Below are 16,436 nucleotides of genomic sequence, written 5' to 3'. Positions count from 1 at the left end.
TACAAAGGGAACATACTGATATCTCAGAGTCTTACACCTCCTATTCCCTCATCTTTACTGATCATCAATGATAAATGCAAAATCTATTTGAGAAAATATTCAGACAAGTACAGTCAATCAGTGTTTTTAAACGTCACAGTAATACTTCTGTACTCAGAGGTCATGTAAAGCAACAATTTAATTTAAAAACAAAAACAGTAACTGTCACAAAAGAGATGGTGCAAGCCCAGGAACAGACAACAATTTGAGCAGCTCTCTGGGGAATGAAAAGGGAAACTTAGCTTAACAGCTCACTAGAGTAGGGTTCAGCCTCCCAACCTCAGTGTTGTAGAGGACAGCAGACTGCTTCCGAGCCCCGCGGCTGTGCAGATGCCTACCTCAGTCCATGAGAAGACCAGGGGGCTTCTTCCAAATTTTGTGATTTGGAGAGTTTGTTCAGCATTTATTCTTTGGAATAAAAATAATATGTGTAAAATTTAAGGAGTTATGTTTCTCTTCCTTTGTTTACTTTAAAAATTACAACTCATGAAAGTTCACTGACATAACAGTCACAGTAGCTTTTAAAACATTTTGCATATTAATATTTTACTCATTACTATATTCCACACATTGTACACATTTGTTTTTGTACATATTCATTCCTTTATAGGTCTATGTCTAAAATATCCACTTTATTATAATTTATTTACTCAGTGTTAATTTTGGCTACACATTTTTGATTTATGCTTCAGCTCAACTCAGTATTTATAATGAACCACAATAGGGAATTTTCCCTTGTTTTCATAGGGTAGAATGTGATGTTGTAACACATTTGTACATGGTCAACTTAGAATATGAACATTGTCCATCAACTGAATCCAGAAAGTATCGGCCTACTGTGAGCACAGGAGAGACCTGGAGCTGAAGAGATGGATCAGAGGTTAAGAGCACTGACTGCTCTTCTAGAGGTTCCAGGTTGAATTCCCAGCATCCACATGGTAACTCCCACCCCAGGTATTTTGGCCTGTACACAGAAATACATGCAGGGAAAACACCTATACACACAAAAATAATTAAAAGTTAATTCTAAAAAAATACAAGGGGCAAGGGGCCACCTAGAGAAAGAAAGGTGTGTATAAGTTAGAATCTTGTAATGCTTGCTAGACAACAGTAGTATCTGTCTTTTCCTTCCAACATATAGCTACTCCATAGGCATCAAATACATTTTTTTCTCTTTTGGTTTTTCAAGCACACTTTTTCCTTGAGTGGAAAAAAAAGATTATTAATTATCTGAAACATCTTTTTGAGACAAGGTCTCTCTGTCTCAAAACTAGGATAGTTTTGAGCTCACATGCCTCTGCCTCCTCTTCCAAGTGCTGGTATTAAAAGCATATACCACCGCCTGGTGCTGGTAGCACTCAGGAGGCAGAGGCAGGCGGATGTTTGTGAGTTCGAGACCAACCTGGTCTACAAGGCTAGCAGGATAGCCTCCAAAGCCACAGAGAAACCCTGTCTTGAAAAAAAAAAAAGCATATATTACCACATCTAGTTTGAAACATATCTTTTTGATAAAACACTCAATCTTTTTTCCAGATATTTGGTAAAACATGATTTTCCCTTGATACTCCAGCCTCTAGCATCTAGTAACCACTTTATAGTGGTTTTCTTTATCACTAAGTGACCATCCAATAGCCTGTCACATTTCAAATTTTGTTGGGCTATTTTAGCTTTTGTTTGGTTTCTTTTTCTTTAAACAACAATCTTTTTTTTACAATTTATTTATTACATATACAGTGTTTTCTGCCTACATGCTGGAAGAGGGCACCAGATTGAATTGTAGATGGTTGTGAGTCATCATGAGGTTTCTGGGAATTGAACTCAGGACCCCTGGAAGGGCAGTCAGTGCTCTTAACCTCTGAGCCATCTCTCCAGTCCCTTGTTTGGTTTCTTTAAACATTTGTGTATTGTGTGGGGCATGTGTGTGGAGATCATAGGACAATGAGGGAGAGTCAATTCTCCCCTTCACCAGGGGAGTGCCAGGTGTCAGACTCAAGTGTCAAGCTTGGCAGTAAGCACTCTTACCCTTCTGAGCCATCTTACAGGCTCTTTGTTTTGAGACAGTGTCACCCATCACCAGCTGGTCCTAAACTCCTATGTGAACAAGGAAAACCTTAAATACCCTCTTCCTGCCATTACTGTCTGAGTGCTGAGATTACAGGTATGTACACCATGTCTAGTTTATAGTTTGCTGGGGTTTCCTGCATATTAGGTAGGCACACAACTAAGCTGTTATCTCTAGACCTTGTGTGTGTGTGTGTGTGTGTGTGTGTGTGTGTGTGTGTGTGTGTGTGTGTATAGTGCTCCTAGAGGTCAGAGGAAAACTTTCAGGAATTGGTTCTGTTTTATTTATTTCTGTTATTTATTATTTATTTTATTATTTATTTACTGTGTATACAGTGTTGTGCCTGCACACCAGAACTGGGCATTAGGTCTAATTGTAGATGGTTGTGAGCCACCATGTGGTTGCTGGGAATTGGGACCTCTGGAAGAACAGCCAGTGCTGTTAACCTCAGAGCCATTTCTCCAGCCCCATATATATGCCATCTTGCCAACTCCGTTTGGATTTTATTTTTTCCTTTTTAAGGCAGAGTCTCAACCCTGGCTGGCTTTGATTTTACAGATGAAATGCATGCCCCTGACTCCTGAGTACTAGAATCAAAGGCGTGTGTACAATACCTGGCCTCTGTTTAGGTATTCTTAAATTTAAAAGCAACTTCTTTTTTAAGAAAACATTATTTTGGCACTCTGTTAACTTTGGATACAAATGTTTTTTTAAGAAAACATTATTTTGGCAGTCTGTTAACTTTGGATACAAATGTTTGAAGTTACCCCCACTATGGAGCCCTTTTAGCTTAAGTAAACCAGGCTGGTCTCAAACTCGTGGTGACCTTCCTGGTATTGCAGAGTGAACTACTGTGTCCAGTTTTTAAACAGTATCTCTTTAGAATTGGCCTTGACTCACCCTTCAGTCCTCAGGCTACCACATGCTTTGCATGATGTTTTACTGACCCGATTTCAGTTTGTCTTTCTATTCAGAAAGTCTTTCTCCCCTCTCTCCTGGCTAACTCAACCTTGAGAACAGTTTAATCTTCACAATGAAACCTTTAAAGACAATTGTTGATATATATGCATCATCAGACATAATGCAAGATCCTGTGTATAACTTACCCACTTTCATCCAGTGGTAGCATCTAAAACTACAGTACAGTAATATTACCAACCAGTATTAGAACCAAGATATTGATTCTGTTACCGTCAAGATTTCTATAAGAGTTTTATCACCACAAGGATTCTTCATACTCCTCTTCACTCACACTCCCCCTGCACCATAACCTTCTTTTGTTTTCTTGATATTTTTTGAGACGAGGCTTCACTGAGTAGCCCTGGCTGTCCTGGAACTCACTTTTGTAGACCAGGCTGGCCTCAAATAAGATCTGCCTCCCAAGTGCTGGGATTAAAGGCATGAGCCACCATCATCGAGCCCCATAACCTTAACTGCAAGAAACTACTAAATATGCTCTCCTTACTATAATTTTGTCATTTTCAAGACTAGTAATTGGGCATAGTGGTGCACTCCTTTAATCCCGGCATTCAGGAGGCAGGAGCAGGAGGATTTCTGAGTTCAAGGCCAGCCTGGTCTAGTGTGTTCTGAGATAGCCAGAGGTATAGTCTGGGGCTAGAGGCAGTTGTAACAAAAATACATAATTTGAGTATTTTAGGCTTGCTTTTTTCCTTTTATTTGCATCATGATTTGAGGAATTTATCTAGATTGTGTGGGTACCAATAGTTCATTCTTTTATTAGTAGTATTTTGTGGGATAGAATAACTAATGGTTACTTAACCATTAGTTCACTAAAGTAGCCTGGATTGTTTAGGCTAAGTGGCAAGTTCCTTTAACTTGATGACATCTTACTAACTCCAACAGATGTTTTAAGGTCACTGACATCTAATAATTTGGATGTTAATTGGCTTGTTTATTGAGCTTGGAGTCAAATCTAAGGCCTTGACTGTAGTAGGTAAGCATTGAACCAACCCATTTAGTTTGCTTTGCTTGAGATAGAGTCTCACTATGTATCCCTGGCTGGCCAGGAACATGCTGTGTGTACCCAGAAGGTTTCAAATTCAGAGATCTGCTTGCTTTTCTTTGCCACCTGAGTGCTGGGGTTCATGGCATGTGTCACCACATCTGGCAACATTCTTAAAGTTACTCTAAACAAATATATATATAAAAAAGGTAAGAGTGTAGATTTAGATAAGTTTGTACTTTGTTATTTATTGCCTGGCTTTCTTTTGTGTATTTAAATGTATGTTGGATAACACATTTTGATTTTGCATCTCCTTGTCTGCAGTAGCATCCTTTGCCCTACCCCAGTTCCAATGTACAACAAATGAACTCTATACCCCCTCCATTTTGTTATACTATAGTCCACAAACCTGGGGTTCAGCTATGGAGAAACAAGAGGTACTAAGGCTCTTAGACCAGTGGGTCAAGACCCCTGACTGTTAACCCTTCCACAGGTCACCTAAGACCATCAGAAAACACAACTATTTATATTAAAATTCATAACAGTAGCAAAATTACAAAACAACTTTAAGGTTGTGGGTCACCACATGAAGAACTGTATTAAAAGGTTGAAGCATTAGGCAGGTTGAGAACCGCTGTTCTTACACACTAAGACTTTAAGAAATCTTCAGTGTCAAGCCAACAAGCTTTGAGGCCTGCCATCAGGGGCCTAACCCATTTCATGGCATTAATGTTGGCTGTAGGCATTCAGTCCTTGACCTTAAGCAAACTTGGGTCTTACCAGCCACAGTCTGCATCTTCTGATATATCCCATATCCCCAAATGAGAGACTGGGTGCGCCATGAGGAATCATGCCATCTAGTTGAGGTTTAGTGGTACTTACTTATAATCCCGCCACTCTGGAGGTCGCGACCGGAGGATCATTGAGAGTTTGAGGCCAGTCTGGGCTATAGAGTGAGACCTTGCCTCAAAATACAAACTACTTCTCTGCTCAAAGCCCCTTGTAGTGCAGGCTGTATTCTTTGAGACTACTGGGACTGTAATCTTTTTCCCTTTTTGAGAAAGGATCTTGTTTGGTCTTTCTGGCCTCAAGCACACCAGGCAGCATTGGATTGCTTGTCTCCAGCACTTAAGAGGTGGGATTTCAGGTCTGTACCATGTTTGGCTCTCAGAATAGTCCTTTAGAAGCTATATATATACCAGGGTGTAAAGGATTAAGGGACAGAAAAAAAATATCTATTCTGTTGCCCTTGGGATCAAAGAACAAATTACAAGTCATTTCTTTCTCTCCTACAGTGTGGGATCTGGAGATTGAATTAAGGCCATTAGGCTAGGTGGCAAGAGTCTTAACTTACTGACTCTATCAGATTTTTAAGGTCACCGAACCTAATAATTTGGATGTTAATTAGCTTATTTATTATGCTTGCAATCAAACCTAGGGCTTTGTTTACACAGGCACGCACTGGACTACATCCCCAACCCAAGTAGTTTAAAAAAAACAATTTAAATATTCAGAAAAATAGTAACCTTTGGCAGGTGCATCCCAGAAACAATAGGACTTATGCAAAGCTACACAAATGTGACTTTCTTATAAACCACTAACACTATAAACTGTCAGTTAAGAGTCTGAGCATCTCATCAGTGGCCAATATAAAACTCCTGCCTCACCTTTTTCCTTTTCTTCGTTTTTAGTGGTTCAGAATTGGAGATCAAGGCCAAGGCTTGTGCAGTTAGGCAAGTACTCTACCTTGGAGCCTAGGCTGACAGCTGACATTTAGCAACTTTTGTTTCTGTGGTTTGGAACGCAAGCCACGGTCATTTGGTAGGCAAAATGGCCATCACAACCAAAGTCATGCTGGATCCTTAAAATAGAATATTATACGTGTGTGTGTGTGTGTGTGTGTAAAGTGAGCACATGTATGGATTCTGGCAATGGCCGGCTTGTTGCTGTATCCTCACATGGGTCTCTTTCAAGGACCCTAATCTCATTCATGAAGGCTCTCCCCAAGGTCTTACCTTCTGTCTTACCTCTACTTGCCACAGTAGAGGTTGTGCCTCAGTGTGGGGACCTGGGGGAGGCACAGTTCACAGCAGTTTTGTAGAAATACAGATGGCTGTTTTCCTCTTGTAAATGGTAGACATCATCGTATGTCTACAATAACTGACATAGCATGCGTTATTAAAGTATATTTCAAGTGCAATATTTTATGTATTTATATTCTTCCAGCATTCTTTTGTTTAGACAAGGTTTCTCTGTGTAGCCCTGACTCTGCTCTGTAGATCAGGCTGGCTTCAACTCAAGAGATTTCATCTGCCTCTGCCTTCTCAGTGCTGGCATAATTTCATACATGTAATGCCATTTTGAGACAGTGTCTCACTATGTAGACTGGCCTCAACCTCACAGTCCCTTTGTAGGGATGCCATACCACCACTACCATGAATTAAAAACTGGCTTTTAATCTTTCCTTAAACGGTATTTTATCAGTAAATGGAGTTCTTGGCCTCTCAAGATATTAGTTAGAATTAGCACTCTTGTTCCTATTTATTCTCTTTCCCTTAAATGGCCAGATATTACAACCAAAGTTTAACCTTTGATATTTATTAAAAAGTCAATGAAATGACCAAATAAGTTTATATTTATTGTTCCTTTAAGAGCGGAATTGCACTTTTTATATAGCCCTTGTATTTTTTTTTTTTTTTTTTTTTTTGGTTTTTCGAGACAGGGTTTCTCTGTGGCTTTGGAGGCTGTCCTGGAACTCACTTTGTAGAGCCCTTGTATTTTTAGTTTTTGCTTTTTGAGACAGGGTTTCTCTGTAGCCTTAAACCTGTCCTAAATTTGCTCTGTAGATCAGGAATTAAAGGCATGCACCACCACCACCCGGTATATAGTCCTTATTTAATAAACTCTTTAACTGCCAGGTGTTAGCAGAGGCAGGAGGATCTCTGTGTAAGTTCAGGGCCAGCCTAGTCTACAGAGCGAATTCAGGACAGGCTCCAAGGCTACCGAGAACCCTGTCTCAAAAAAAAAAAATTAAACTCTTTTTCTAAATACAATAAGCACCAACAAGTGTATAAACTATGCTATCACTGGGCCTTTGGTCTGGGCTCCCCTCAGCTCCCTATCTCTTTCATCTTTACCTCCCCTCCCCCCAAAGTGGAAAAACAGAGACAAGGCACACAACAGAAGGTTAAAAGATTGGTGCTTTATTGCAGAGCACTTTTTACAGAGTAGAGCAGTTTCAATAGGTTAAGAGTGCACAATGGCCAAAGGGACCATTGTACTGGTCTGTACTTCAGGTAATACTTACTCCATTTCTAAACCAAAACAGTTCTTGGAGGTCTTTGTCTTGTTTAGGTGGTTGACAAGTCTGCTGATCTGACTCTTACATGACAGCAGGGTTACATCTTCATTCTCCATAAGCCAAGTACTATACAGCCATTTACGATTTAAGGCTCCTGGAGCCAGGTTGACTTAATTACATATTACTAACCTACAGGCAGACCAGCATGTCACACCACCTCTCGGGGCTAGAGACGGGACTCAAGTCCTATTCTTCTGGCCAGTAACTGATGTTACAGATCCAGTCTTTTATTATTAAGGGGAGGGTCCAGCTCCAGTTTTATTAAGCCTGTTAGTAGCTAGCCATACAGCACCATCAACGAGTTACAAACAAACTGACCGCCACCTTGTTAATTGCATCTTTCCTCAAAAGTAACCACTCCTGATTATAGTTTCACCTACCCATTTTTAAAACATAAGGCTAGCACTACCAACTGAGCTACATGGCCATCCTATAGCTTCATTTTTATTTTGATTGCTACTGATTGTGGGCTGTGCCACATTTATTCATTGAACTGTTAATGGGCGTGTTTTATTTTCACCAACCTTTACAGAATGTTGGGACCTGGATGTGATGGTGCAGGTCTTTAACTGGGAGGCATTGGTGGATCGCTTCTGAGTTCAAGGCTAGCCTATCTATTTGACAAGTTCCAGATCATCCAGTTAGAATGTCATCTTTTTTCTTAAAGTTTATTATGTATATAATGTTCTGTCTGCATGTACTCCTACATGCCAGAAGAGAGTACCGGGTCTCATTATAGATGGTTGTGAGCTACCATGGGGTTGCTGGGCATTGAACTCAGGACCTCTGGAAAAGCAGCCAATGCTCTTTAACTTCCGAGCCATCTCGTTACAACAGCTCGCAATTTTCAGCACAGCACACGACACGACAGTAACAACATTCATAAGTGCTTCTGCTTTCTCAACTGAGGAGGAATGCCCGTTTGTCCTTGTTATCTACCAGAAGACGGCCACCTGGATTCTGAGTTTGTGCAAATGACACTTCCGCAGCCGCCCCTTTAAAAAATTACGTATTACCAGGAACTAGAGCTTTTCCACGTTTCCTTTAGGTTTCCGGATCCAGCAGGCCGGTCTTTACCAAGCTGTAGCGCGAAAGCGACGGACAAATCGACCACACCGATCACTACAGCCCCGGCTTCTCGAGTGTGGTTCCCAAACGAACGCCCTTTCTTCCGGCCAAAGCGCGGCGGACCCACCCACTTCCGCACTGGTGGCCACGCCCCAGAGCCTCGCCTGGCCTCAGCCAATGGTCGGCTTCCCTGGGAACGTTACCTTCGGCTAATCAGAGACCACGAGCGAACTCCTCGCGAGAGGTGAGGTTGAAGCTGCCTCCGCCATCTTGAAGATGGGAGACGGGCGAAAGCTGTGGTCTTTCTGCTAAAGCAAACAACACAACGGACAGAGTAGTCACCCCCACAGTGAGGTAATCGCCACTGTGTAACTGCTGACCAAAGCCGCCGAAAGCAACGAGCGTGTCAAAGCCGAGCGCAGCGACACCGAGAACCCCCCCCCTTCACCTGCCTCCCGGGCAGAGGGGAAGTGTGGAGGGCCGGAAGGATGGTGCAGTCCTGTTCCGCCTACGGCTGCAAGAACCGATACGATAAGGACAAGCCTGTCTCTTTCCACAAGTAGGTAACCGGCGTGCTCGGCGGTGGGCCGGCCGGGGCGAGGGGCGCGCGGCCGGGTGGAGGCGGAGCCCGGCGCGTGTCCGCGCGAGACCTGGGGAAGGCGGGGCGGCCGGGGGCGGGGACCCGTGGCTGCGCGTCGCCCCCGCGGGCTCGCTCGGCTCGGCTGCGGCTCCGAGCGCGCCTTCTCTGCCGTGGAGGGTTTCCGGCATGCGAGCGACGCCTACAGGTCCCCGCAGCCCTCCCAATCTCGTCCCAAGGGACACCCTTGACAGAGAAACATTTAGTAGGAGGAAGACGGTGTTCCGACCTTGCTGCAGTCCGTAGGAGGAAGGCGCGACTACTAAGTGGCCGGGATGCCAGGGAGGACTTGTAGACCCAGTTTCAAGGCACCGACCTTTAAGGGTGCCTGGGTTGTAGAGGAAGCTCTTGGTGGCTGCCGAAATGAACCCCAGCCTTTGAACACACAGTAATAATAACGTGGACATAACACACTTTATTCAGTGGCAAAAGAGCCAATTCCAGCCTTTCCCTTCGATCAGGGCTGGCTCATGTGTTAAGTACCACACACAAGTTCCCGGCGTGAAAAATACTTTCTTGAAAGTAGAAAGCTGCAGAATTAACGTTACTAATGGTAATCATTAGCACTGATAATGGTCCACAAAATGTGATGTTTTCAAGCAGCCAAATTCATTATTATAAGCTTTACATTAGGTTTTTGAAAGAATTCCTGGCTGTTTGCAGATGATAGCTCAGAGATCAGATTCACTGATAAATTATACAAGTTATCCATAGCAATACAATTACAGAAGCAAATTTCAAAATGTTCTTTCAGGGTTTTGTTTTGTTTGGAAGGGTGGCTACTGTTTGTGTTTAACAAAAAAATGTTTGACAGAAAGTGAGATTAGTATGCTGATGTTTCCTCTCTGGGAAGAGGATAGAATATTTCCTAATTTACTACTTCTTTGTTGATTGGAATTTCTGAAATTTCATACATCTTCATACTATAGGAATAAATAGATCAGAAAATGATGGCGGGAATATCCATTTAACTTGCCACCCTCATTCCCTATGCTTTTACTAGGATGGCAGGGGGAAACCTTAAAATATGGAGAACAGTTAAAGATGACACACATCAAAATTAATATTTCTGCTGGATGTTGAAAAATAAAAGAAGGCTAATCCATTATCTAAAAGAGCATTATCTTATCCATTATCTAAAAGAACAGTAAATGGCATAGATATTGGCAGACCTCGAAGAATTTGGACTCCTAGACTGGGAGACTAGATACTAAGATTTCTAACAAGTCCCCACTGATTTGTACTTCTTTCTAGAAATAGGTTGTTTTCCTGCTTGTATATGCTGGCAGTGCAGAAAGCTTGCTGTGCAAAGAATAAGCACTACCGTGAAGATTGGTTAGGTCTTCATGAAAAAGCATGATGGGGTCCATACCTTATGGGGTGGAATAATTATGAAGCATAAATAGAAACATTCTTCATCTTTTTCCAGTTCTAGTGTACCACCAAGTCTTGGACATGGAAAAGCATAGTGTCAATAAGTATAAAGGGTCCTCATTACCTAGGCTGAGTTACGTGATAAAATATGTCCTTTATTTCTTAACCATTTGCCTATAAATCAGGCAGTCAGGATTTAGTTTGTTTATATTTATTGGGCTGACTCATGAAGAACTAGAAGTCTATCTCAGGATACAGATATATGTATGATTTTTTTTTTTTTTGGTTTTTTGAGACAGGGTTTCTCTGTGGCTTTGGAGGCTGTCCTGGAACTCACTTGGTAGTCCAGGCTGGTCTCGAACTCACAGAGATCCGCCTGCCTCTGCCTCCCGAGTGCTGGGATTAAAGGCGTGCGCCACCAACGCCCGGCCTTATATGTATGATTTTTGTTTTTCTGCAAAACACAAAAGTGGTAGTAAAAATTCGAGTAGGATTGTATTGCATACTGTCTATTTTACTTGAACTGGTAGTGTCTTTGTTATGAAAAGATGAACATTAATCAGTGAGATAGTAACAGGAACCAATCTTCAATCAGATTCTCTTAGCATGATAACAACACAGGAGGTAATAAGCAGGAGAGTGTGAGTGGTTTTTTTTTTCTTAATTTCTTTTTTTAAGTAAAATCAGAGAACTGAATTTTGTCTTCTTAGGTTTCCTCTGACTCGCCCCAGTCTCTGTAAACAGTGGGAGGCAGCTGTGAGAAGGAAAAACTTCAAGCCCACTAAGTACAGCAGTATTTGTTCGGAGCACTTCACCCCAGACTGCTTTAAGAGAGAGTGCAACAACAAGTTGCTGAAGGAGAACGCTGTGCCCACTATATTTCTTTGTATTGAGCCACATGACAAGGTGATTCCGGCTTTAATATTGGGTCGTTGTTTTTCTTCCTTTCCTTGTTTTCTTTTCTCCTCTCCGTTCTCCTCCCCTCATATCCCTTGTGTGAGGTAGGGCTTAACTAGCCCAGGCTGGCTTTGAGCTTTGTATTGCTGAGGCAGAATTGGGGAGTTCCCATCTTCCTACCTCTGCCTTCCAAATTCTAGGATCTTAAGCACTGATTTTGCGCTGTACACTAACCATAAAATCTATGAAACTAATGTGTTCATGGTGGAAATTTTGGAAAAATCAGGAAAGGGTTAAGAAAATAAATGTATTTGAAACCCATCATTTGACAACAATCACTGTTGGTTAAGAGTGTGTCTTACTCTTTCAGAGGACCTGAGTTCGATTCCCAGTGTCCACATCAGGTGGTTCACAATTCCAGGAACTCCAGCTCCAGGGGATCCCATGTCTCTGACCCCCTCATGCACCTCCACCCCCACCCCACAGCAGATACTCACACATGAACACACACACACACACACACACACACACACACACACACACACACATACACACACACACACGATTTTAAAGAAAAAAAAAACCCACTAAATAACATTTGGTTTTTCGAGATAGGGTTTCTCTGTGACTTTGGAGGCTGTCCTGGAATTAGCTCTTGTAGACCAGACTGGTCTTGAACTCACAGAGATCCTCCTGCCTCTGCCTCCAGAGTGCTGGGATTAAAGGCGTGCACCACCAACGCCTGGCTTCATTCTAGTTTTGTAAGTTAGAAACAGTTCTGGGTCTTTACGTGTTGATAAGTTTTGTTTTTCACTATTAATGACAGTTTATTTTCAAATTATTTTTCTCCGGTTTTAGGTGTTTAGTATTTGCTTACCCCTAACTAAGTCACTTCCTCAGTTTCACAAATCCCACTTTGACTGCAAATAGAAAAGTTGAGTTGGGACTGAAAATGGCTTGTGGTGGCACACACCTGCAGTCTAAGCACTGGGGACACACCAAGAGGATTGCTACAAGCATGAAGCTAGCTTGGAATAAACAGTAATTTCCAGGCCAACCTGGCTTATACAGTAAGGATACCCCCCCAAAAAAACCACATTAATGAGTTCGAGGCCAGCCTGGTCTACAAGAGCTAGTTCCAGGACAGCCTCCAAAGCCACAGAGAAACCTTGTCTCGAAAAACCAAAAAAAAAAAAAAAAAAACCACACACACACACACACACACTAAAACAAACAAAACCCACCCTAAACTGATGGCAGGCAGGGTTACATATTACTTGTTACTGTAGTACTTGGGAGGTATAGGCAGGAGGAGCTCAAGTGTGAGGCCAGCCTAGGCTACACAGCAAGACTCTGTTTTTAAAAATCCACATAGGAGCCAAAACTTAATGTTGAAATTTTTAGCCTGGAAGATAGAGTTTTAGTGATAAAAGCATTGCCTTCAGGTCCTGGCAACCTGGATTCCATGCAAGTGCTGTCAAAACCACCTCCAAGATAACCTAGTTTCTCATCGTTGGAGTTCTTCTGTGCCACGCGGTGATAAAAAAAAGTCTAATGCTGCCGGGCGGTGGTGGCGCACGCCTTTAATCCCAGCACTCGGGAGGCAGAGGCAGGCGGATCTCTGTGAGTTCGAGGCTGGACCGGACCGACAGCCTCCAAAACAATACAGAGAAACCCTGTCTCATAAAACCAAAAAAAAAGAAAAAAAAAGTCTAATGCTAAAACTGTGCAGCTATTTTGAGGCCATTAGTTACTAAACTCACGGATGCTTATATGTTGCTATTTTAGAAGGAAGATCTGGAACCCCAAGAACAGCTTCCCTCTCCTCCTTCACCGCCGACTTCCCAGGTCGATGCCGCTATTGGGCTGCTGATGCCTCCTCTGCAGACCCCTGATAACCTCTCGGTGTTCTGCGACCACAACTACACTGTGGAGGACACGATGCACCAACGGAAGCGGATCCACCAGCTGGAGCAGCAGGTGGAAAAGCTCAGGAAGAAGCTCAAGACCGCCCAGCAGCGCTGCCGAAGGCAGGAGAGACAGCTGGAGAAGCTAAAGGAAGTCGTGCACTTCCAGAGGGAGAAAGATGACGCGTCAGAAAGGGGCTATGTGATTCTCCCTAATGACTACTTTGAGATTGTTGAAGTACCAGCCTGAAAAAATGAGATGTGTTAGTGGGACAAGACTACATGCTCTCTTGTAGCCTACACACAGGATTTCATTTGAAAAAAACAGTACTTGATTACTTGTATAAAAAAATCAGAATATTTTTTTAAAATAAATTAGTTATATACTGTAAAATTGTAATTTTTTGTTTGTAATTTCAGAGTTTTTACATTTTAACAAAATATTTAAAAAAATCCTTTGACCACCAATATAATGTTGTATATTGGTTTCAAGATGGTGGATTGTTTTTCATTTGAGTATTTATAGAAATGATGTAAAAATGCAAAGTAGAGAGGATAATGGTGCAGTAAAGATGATCTAAGTTTAAAAGTTAAAATTAACACCCTTTATTGAGAGAACTTATAATTTAAATCAGAAGTATAAATGAGATCATAGGACAGCCTCTCAGAATATAGAGATGTACATACACATTTGTATTTATAGTCAGAGCTTCATTTATTTTTCTCAATCACTTGTCAAAATAAATTGTCAAGTCAATATTTGAGGAAAACAATGTTTTGCTGTCTTCAGAAAAGTCATTCCGTATTTAATCAATAACTTCATAAAGTAGATATTTAAAAGTGGGTCCTTCTTGTCCTAGCTTTACAAAATTGGAAGTGTGTCTTGGGGAATGCAGGCCTTACAGTGAAGTACTGTTACCAGTAGTGAACACCGGGCTGGGGAGGTGGTTCCCCGGGTGAAGGTGCTTGTCAGGCAAGCCTGGACACCTGACACCCTGAGTTTAACCCCTGGGATCCACGTACGGGTGGAAGGAGAGAACCAACTCCACAGAGCTGTCTCCAGACCTCTACATATGTGCTGGTTGTCTCCAGACCTCTTACATATGTGCTGTGGCATGTCTTACAATCAGTAAGATTGGGATCTGGTTCCTGATAACACCCTCATCATCCCCTAGCTAAAGGCATCTAATTCTACAGCTGTAGTTACTCTGCATTCAGATCTCTAACATGATTTTGGTAGAGTTTGGTTTGTATCAGAATGTGGTAATTTTCCCCTTAACTATTTGATTTTGGTCAAGACATTGCATAAAAATTATTTCTTCAATTTACATTATAAATTACATCAAAATTACTTCAAGTGGCTTATGTTCAAAAGTAATGTGCTGTGTTTATGTCCGTAAGTGTTGAAATTTAAATATTGCAGTTTCTGTTCACAATGTGGATTGTGTTCTAACTTTGTGAGAAAGCTTACATACATTTGAAATGAAAATATGTTTTAAATAGACAAATACTGATAAAAGAATTCTCTATTTAGGTTTAGGAGAACCATATTTTATATTCCAGAGTACTCACTGTAGTTGAGTAGCAGACCTTTTAAGACAGTATTAAAGATATGCTATTCAAGTATCTTTTGTGGATCTGCTTATTTCTGATTTACTGCCATGCTGAGAATAGGTAGCACTTTTCATTGATGGAAATTTGATAGTTTTATGAACATCTCTTTTTTTGGTGCTTGCCCTTGAGCAGGCTAAGCAAACACCTTACCCCCAAGCTATATCCCAGTCTCTCCATTTTCTGTTGTTGTTGTTATTATTATTATTTGTTTTGAGACAGGGACTCACTATGTAGCTCTGGTTATCCTGGCTGTCCAGGAACTCATGTAGACCAGGCTGGCCTCAAACTTACAGAAAACTACCTGCCTTTGTTTCGCTAGTGCTCGGGTTTAAGGTATGTACCACCAAGCCTGACCACCTATTACTAATTTTCTAAAGATGTATTTTATGTCACTGGAGAGGTGGCTCATAAAACTTTCTGAAGCCCTAAGTTTGGTTCCCAGCACCGACACAGCAGCTTACAACCTGCTGTAACTGGTTCCTGGCGATCTATGCCCTCTTCTGACCTCCCTGCAGACCAGGTTGATCTCACACTGGCAGAGATCTGCCTACCTCTGTCTCTGCTTCCCAAGTGCTGGGATTAGAGGTATTCTCATCATGCCACTGTGTCTGACCCAAGCCCTTTTGTTTTTCTGTTTTTCAAACAGTTTGACTTTGTATCCTGACTGGATTTGAATTATGTACATGGACTGTCAATCAATGCATAGCAATTCTGTCTGAACTTCCCAAATGCTGGGGTTACAAGTGTATGTCATTATACTCCATGTGGATCAGTAGTTTAAAAAGTGCAAAGTGATTGGATTATTTATAGTATATTAACTTGTTTAGAATCAACTAAGGAATGTGAGCATCTTCACTGTGTACTCATGGAACCCAACTTCGTGTTAGACAAAAGAAACAGCTCTTATGACAAAAAAATAAAAGCTAAATTTGAGTCACTACAGCCCAGGAACATAGATTTAGATCTCTCCAAATACCATGCAACAGTGAGGTAGCAATTTTCATGAACTTTGAAGCAGCAGAAGAAAAAGCCATAAATAAAGATATTTTTCAAATACCTTGGACATATCAGGTAGGTGGGTTAGAGCAAGAACTGAGAATGATGCTTGTGGTGGTTTGAAAGCAAATGACTGTAAAGGGAGGGGCACTTTTAGGAGGTGTGGCCTTGTTGGAGGAAATGTGTCTCTGTAGGGGTAAGCTTTAAAGTCTCCTGTTCAAGCTTCCCACAGTGAGACGATCAGTTAACTTCCTGTTGCCTGTAAGCTGTAGCACTCTGCACTCTGCTCCAACATGTCTGCCTGCATGCCGCCATGCTCCCTGTCATGATGATAATGGACTGAATCTCTGAAATTAATTGAGCCTCGCCAATTAAATGGTTGTTTTTCATGAGTTGCCATGGTCATGGCATTTCTTCACATCAATAAAAAACCAAACTAAAACAGAATTTGGTACCAGGGACTAGGGTATTGCTGTGGTAGGCCTGACTATGCTTTTGTTTGGAGTAATATGGACTTT

At 41.7% G+C, this 16,436-nt stretch overlaps 1 protein-coding gene across 1 annotated transcript; it reads left to right on the top strand.

The window, feature by feature from the left end:
- The first annotated feature begins 8,642 nt into the window (after positions 1-8,642).
- Positions 8,643-14,934, top strand: Thap1 (THAP domain containing 1). Its single transcript, XM_005066579.4, has 3 exons — positions 8,643-9,052; positions 11,215-11,410; positions 13,190-14,934. The coding sequence occupies exons 1-3, from the start codon at positions 8,982-8,984 to the stop codon at positions 13,556-13,558; spliced, it is 636 nt and encodes a 211-aa protein (XP_005066636.1). The 5' UTR covers positions 8,643-8,981; the 3' UTR covers positions 13,559-14,934.
- Positions 14,935-16,436: the final 1,502 nt, after the last annotated feature.

This window comes from Mesocricetus auratus, unplaced genomic scaffold (genome assembly GCF_017639785.1).
Source record: "Mesocricetus auratus isolate SY011 unplaced genomic scaffold, BCM_Maur_2.0 Super-Scaffold_100026, whole genome shotgun sequence".
Taxonomy (NCBI): domain Eukaryota; kingdom Metazoa; phylum Chordata; class Mammalia; order Rodentia; family Cricetidae; genus Mesocricetus; species Mesocricetus auratus.
The sequence above is the reverse complement of the archived record's forward strand: the minus strand, read 5'-3'. Positions and strand labels throughout refer to the sequence as shown.